This window comes from Lygodium microphyllum, chromosome 14 (genome assembly GCF_053477565.2).
Source record: "Lygodium microphyllum isolate KBCC chromosome 14, Lygodium_microphyllum_v1.1.10, whole genome shotgun sequence".
Taxonomy (NCBI): Eukaryota; Viridiplantae; Streptophyta; class Polypodiopsida; order Schizaeales; family Lygodiaceae; genus Lygodium; species Lygodium microphyllum.
The window spans coordinates 68345990-68351569 of record NC_141148.1 but is presented as its reverse complement, the minus strand read 5'-3'; the positions used below and the strand labels follow the sequence as shown (position 1 = coordinate 68351569).

The window sequence follows — 5580 nt, the reverse complement described above, 5'->3', positions numbered from 1 at the left end:
GAATAGAAACAAAAAGCCCACTTTTATTGGCTGTAAGGATCATAAGCCTCATCTCGATGATGTTATGAACACTACATAACCATAATTCGACTTTTGCATTAGAAAAAGACCATTGGGAGCATGCGATGTTTAGCAAGGTGGTGAACCTACAGGTGAAAGAATCAAAAGTTGCACAAAGAATTATTGCTAGAGCTGAATATAAAAAAAGGTGATGTGTCACTTTGTGAGGTCTTAAGGCCTTTGAAGGCAACCATGTCCTCAACTCCATCTAGCCCAAGCTTTCTCACTGGTATTCTCCAATTCTTTCATGCCACGATCGGTTGCAAGAGGTCTTCAATAAGAAAAAGAAAATGGGCTTACTTCCTGGGTCATGAATTACCTCTAAGTGAATGAAATGACGCATAAGAGTAAGGCTAAACCCCTTGGTTAGTCCAGATAACTCTGAATTAGTTGGCAAAAGCGAGGATTTTCATTTCAAGGTTCGGGAAAAGACAGGTGGGTTCGCTTCAACCTAGAACTTGTTGACCTTGACAAAAATCCTTCTCAATTCTTTGGAAGAAGGAAATAAATCCTTTTATACCCAACTTAAGAAGTGTAGTGACAAGACGCGACACAAACATAACTCTTGCAACGATTATGTCTTAATAACTTTCCTTTGATTTAAAGGATTTACCTACCCAGGATCTACTGAGTCAAGGTGCGTGCACGTTCCATAACAGAAACGAGGAGGGTAGGTCAAGCGCACCTTCTGGGACTGTAGGGAGGCCATACCTACTTGGATTAACATGGTGAAGATCGCGCAGTAATGGGTCTCCATCACTCTGTTAGTTCTGCTCGCAGATCTCACTGTTCACAAGTTTTGAGAATCTTGTCAGAGCTGTTGCTCTCAACCCAAGTGTCCAAAAGGAACTCACAAACGTCAGTCTTTTGGCTGGCCAGTAGCAGGTCTAAAGCAGAATGCTGAAAGGACTGGTTTTAACCCTTTATGGATCATGTAAACCTGTACTCCTAACATCAATAACACATGTTGAAACCTACAGTATCTGACGCCATGACTGTTCTACTAGTCGCACTTTCCTGTACTGTTTCTCCTAACGAACAATATTCAGACTTGCAACATGGCCGACGTGGGCTTCACTGTAGTCTCCTATAGAGAGTGTCGTATAGAGATGAAAGAGACACTGGAGAACTCTTATTAATTTTGGGGCCGAAAGGCAGGAGATTGAGATCAAAGAGACTGTATGGATATCCAATATGAATTTCAGACAGCTAGGGTGCTCAAGCGATGAGGACCCATTTGAATAGTACAAAAATTCAGGAGCAGATCCAGGCTGCTTTTTGGTACTTTTCTTTTGTTAGCTGGAATAAATCAAGTGAAGCTCCAGCAACCATGAGAGAGGCCAGAAGTCACTGGTTTTCTGCATTGGAAGCTTTTGTCATATCATCCATACCCTTGGTCTGATGTGGCTCACAACATATGCCTGTCAATCACCTTTGACAAGCTCCATAGGCTTGCTTGCAATTCACAAATCTAGCAAAACCATACCATGGGTGTCATCTTGTGTTGGAGGAAGGTTGAAGAAGGTGGGCCGCAAACTTGCGAGCTGCTCGTACCTGTTCAGAAAAGGAATCATCTCTATAGCAACGATCATAGCCTAACACAGAAGAGCGGAGTTGAGGCTCAGGTAAGGACAAATTGACAGGGATGCCACATGGATTCACAGAGTTTGACAGAGCCCCTCTATAGTGGTACACTCTCGCAATGGAAGTGTTGAGATTCACCCCCCCTTCAGATGGTAAGGCCACCTTATGAACACCTGTGGTTGTTACCTTACTCGTTCTGGCAATGTATTTTCTTCGTCCTCTCGATGCAATGCAGTTCCAAGGGTCCACATCCTTATCCATGCACTCAGGGACAGTGTTTCGGCATAAGACTCTCTCCAATGGCCACTCATCTTTATTCACTGGTAGCCTACAATGGCCTGCAGATGCAGGTATGCTTCCATAAGTTAACCATGGCTTCTCCTTGTGCTCTTCTAGAAGAGAATGCAGTGTCCTCGGTGGTTGCACATTTATAAACTCATCGAAGTCATGGAAAGCCACCCAATTGGCCAAAAACTTTGTCCTATGCAGACAGTCATTTATGAAGAGCAGCTGATTGAAGTACCAAGACAAGTACTGCTTCTGATCCTCGACTTCAACAATGGTTAATAGACCTGCATCAAGAAATGGAGCCATGGCTTGCCGTGCTTCATCAGTCAGACCACCAACATTGTAAAAGAAGAAATGGGCTCTTCCTTCAAAGATATAATGATGATATGTGAGCCAATGCAAAAACCAGTAGGGCCTTGCAACATTATGGATGGGAGGACCACAGAATGCGTACTCGAATGGAGGTGCTGACTTGCCAGAAATGCGCTCTACTTCCCCTCTTTTTTCTGTTTTTGCTATCACCCTTGTCTCTTTCAAATACCTACCTCCAACAAAGACAGAAATAGCCAGTATGCCACCAGAGCCATCAGCCCCTACTGCCTGACCAAATGTGCAATTCACAATAGCAGGGACATATAGCTCCCCATTCTCATCAAAGTCGATGTAGAGCATTTGAGCTTCTGTTGAGTTGAACTTAGACTCATCATCAAATGGCTCCGATATATCGTGGGTGGAGTTATTTGGATGCCACTGGCAGCTGTATACAGGCCTGCTGACACGACGTAGTAGCACCGACGTAATGCCGATGATATAGAATGTGGTGAGGGAGTCTCTATAGGCATTCATCTGAACAAAGAAGTAGTGCCCAACACCATGGGGCATCAAGGCCTTGGGTTGTTCTTGTTGGGTTACTGCCTTTTCCTCCTGTTTCTGTTCTGGTTGGCCTGGCTGGGGAAGTGTCATGCCATTCGACGAAGGCAGAAGGTGGGGAGGGGCAACGATGGCGGTAGAGTAATTGGCAGCAGCAGGCAAGCCGAGCATGCTGGGGATGCTGTTGAGCCTGGTCATGAAAGCGGATTGGAGGACATACATCAAGACCAAGAACAGGGGCAGTTGCAGGGCCAGCGCCATGGCCATGCTCAAGACGAAGGATCTGCATCTCTCACTAGATTTGGCCATCGTTACGCTCTTTGGAGCTCCCCCTCCCCGTCACTAAGGCGTGGCAATTAATCCCCAAAGGGCAGGCAGGGTCACGATTCCTTGGGAGGGGCAATATACATCTCTCTCTCTCTCTCTCTCTCTCTCAGACTCAGCGACACAGGCCCCGAGAAAGCCAAGACACGATGCTAAGACGTGAAGCTTGGTGTAGCGGATGTATTCTTTTATGAATCTCGATCTTCTTCTTCTTCCCTTTCTCTCCTTTCTGCAGCTGTCCGGGGGCGGGTATAAAAAGGCACAGAGTGCGCGGCCCCTTTGCAGAGCGCGAGGATTCATCTGCGATTCGTTCTTCTGCGAGTGCGGAGAGCAACCTCCCGACGTGCTCGTCACTCTGAACCCCCCCCCTCTCTCTCTCTCTCTCTCTCTCTCTCTCATCTCTGTGTCCGGACCGCACTCTCTCGCCCCGTCCTTCTTCCCAAGACGTGCGTTCTCTGCCGCATCACACGAGGCAATCATTGTCTCGACTAGACGAGATGAATGTGGGGAGTTCAACGTTCAAAGACCCAGTTTGTGAGAGCCCTCAGCCCACCATCGCAGCCAGGGGCGACGGAGGCTAGCTGGCTCGGGGGATCTTAGCATAAATAATCTCTGGGCTGCACCACACAACGCAAAGTGCGACGGAAGTGACATACACAAAGCCAGTTGCACATCCAGCGTCAAAGACACTATTCTAATTGGTTTTTTGGAACTCAGCAAATGCCCCGTCCACCAATGAAACGCGATACCCCGGGGCTACCAGGGTGCTACCTTAGCACTCCGTTTTTCCCAACTGCTAGCAAGGGAGATTTGGAGCTCTAAGAAAACCCCACAGTGCGACCCCCAAACTCTAGGGGCACTGGGATGTCCCTCCCCACTAGGCTTAGGCGTGACCAGGCTCTTACATTCAACTTGTACAACACAAGAAGTTTTTGACATTTTCCCATGTGGAAAAAGAAGTTGCTTCCCTTGTTTTTCCTTATAATGTTCATCATGAGCTTCTACCCACAATGCTTGATAGGGGCCAACAACCCCTGCCTCCAATCGTACTTAGCTCGGTATGTGATGCCTCTTGAGCAAAAGCTCATGATATTATCATGGGAATTATAGTGGAGATTTATCTAAAACTTCTTATGCAAGTCCATATAACCAAGCCTACATGGCATTTAGATGTGTGTTAGGACTTGAGAAAGTCCTTGGCGTACCCTCTTAAGGAAGACAGTGATCTGTGAACTCACTAGAGTTCAAAAGAAGGTGAAAGGTCGCGATTGGTGGAAGGCTAATTTCTCTCCTTGCACATTTACTCTCTCTTTCCATATTGATTTGTTCTCTCTCTCTCTCTCTCTCTCTCTCTATATATATATATATATATATATATATATATATATATATATATATATATATATATATATATATATATATATATGGTAGTGGAAATGAGAGGGACAAGTTCATTTCATAACTTACATGTGGACACTTGAGGTGTGAGTCAAGTGACCAGATCATTCAACAAAGTTATGCATATGTAATGATTTTTATATTTATTAATGGAGCACCTTTCATGGATGGGATTATTATTTTTGGACATTATATTGTGTGAATTTATTTATGCATCGGAATGGTAATTTTTTTGTATGGTTAAGTTTATTTAGGTCTTAGTAAAAATTAGATAGGCTCTAGAAATTATTGGAAAAAGCCTAGTTGTTTATGCAAGGAAAGTAAAAGCCCCAAAAGGATGGTTTTCATGATGTTTGAGTACAAATAGTTAAGAAATACAAACCATAAATATATATATAAGTGAGGTGCTCACTCATGCATAGGGAAAATTGTACCCATTCTCTTGCTATGCACTCTTGTCTCTATTTCTCTCTCGTTATATTTGTGCTCATTTTGTTGTATAATAGCATTCACACTGCCAAATTTACATGCTAGTGTCTTCTTGATATGCATTATTCGCATGTGGAGGGGTGATGCAAATGTTTGCAATGGGTCTTTTAGGACAATGAATATTTAACATAACAGTTAGCTTTTGAAGACAACTACGTGAACTTCAACATGTTGATGCACATGAAATTACTAGCATCCCTCAACAAGGTCATTTTCCTATGTGGAGAGGGGCTCTATTCATTATTATTATTATTATTATTGAATATTATGTTAATAATAATAATGGCGAGTCACCTCCTATCATTGTGAGATCATTCTACACATACCAAAGGCTAAAGCCTAAAAAGAGCAATTTTTCACACAATCTCTACTAATTTAGCACCAATAGGGACTACATTCAAAAGCTTTACAAAGAAGCTTATGTCAACAATAGACTTAAAAACCAATATCCCTTTTTCATAATCTATTCCCATGCATTTTCTTATAGATTAGTGCCCTATTTTCTATTTCACATTTGATCTAGCCACCTTTCTATGATCGATGTAGAATATACTATTTGGCATTTTT

General features: G+C 43.4%; 1 protein-coding gene across 1 annotated transcript; it reads right to left on the bottom strand.

The window, feature by feature from the left end:
* Window positions 1–1191: 1191 nt before the first annotated feature.
* LOC148025704 (galactan beta-1,4-galactosyltransferase GALS1-like) lies at window positions 1192–4152 on the bottom strand. Its single transcript, XM_087692927.1, has one exon. It carries the CDS (start codon window positions 3109–3111, stop codon window positions 1555–1557), a length of 1557 nt encoding a protein of 518 aa, XP_087549053.1. The 5' UTR covers window positions 3112–4152; the 3' UTR covers window positions 1192–1554.
* Window positions 4153–5580: the final 1428 nt, after the last annotated feature.

Bases quoted from the DNA above. Each gene is read 5' to 3' on its own strand.
- LOC148025704 (XM_087692927.1), bottom strand. From the start codon at position 3,111: ATGGCCAAATCTAGTGAGAGATGCAGATCCTTCGTCTTGAGCATGGCC.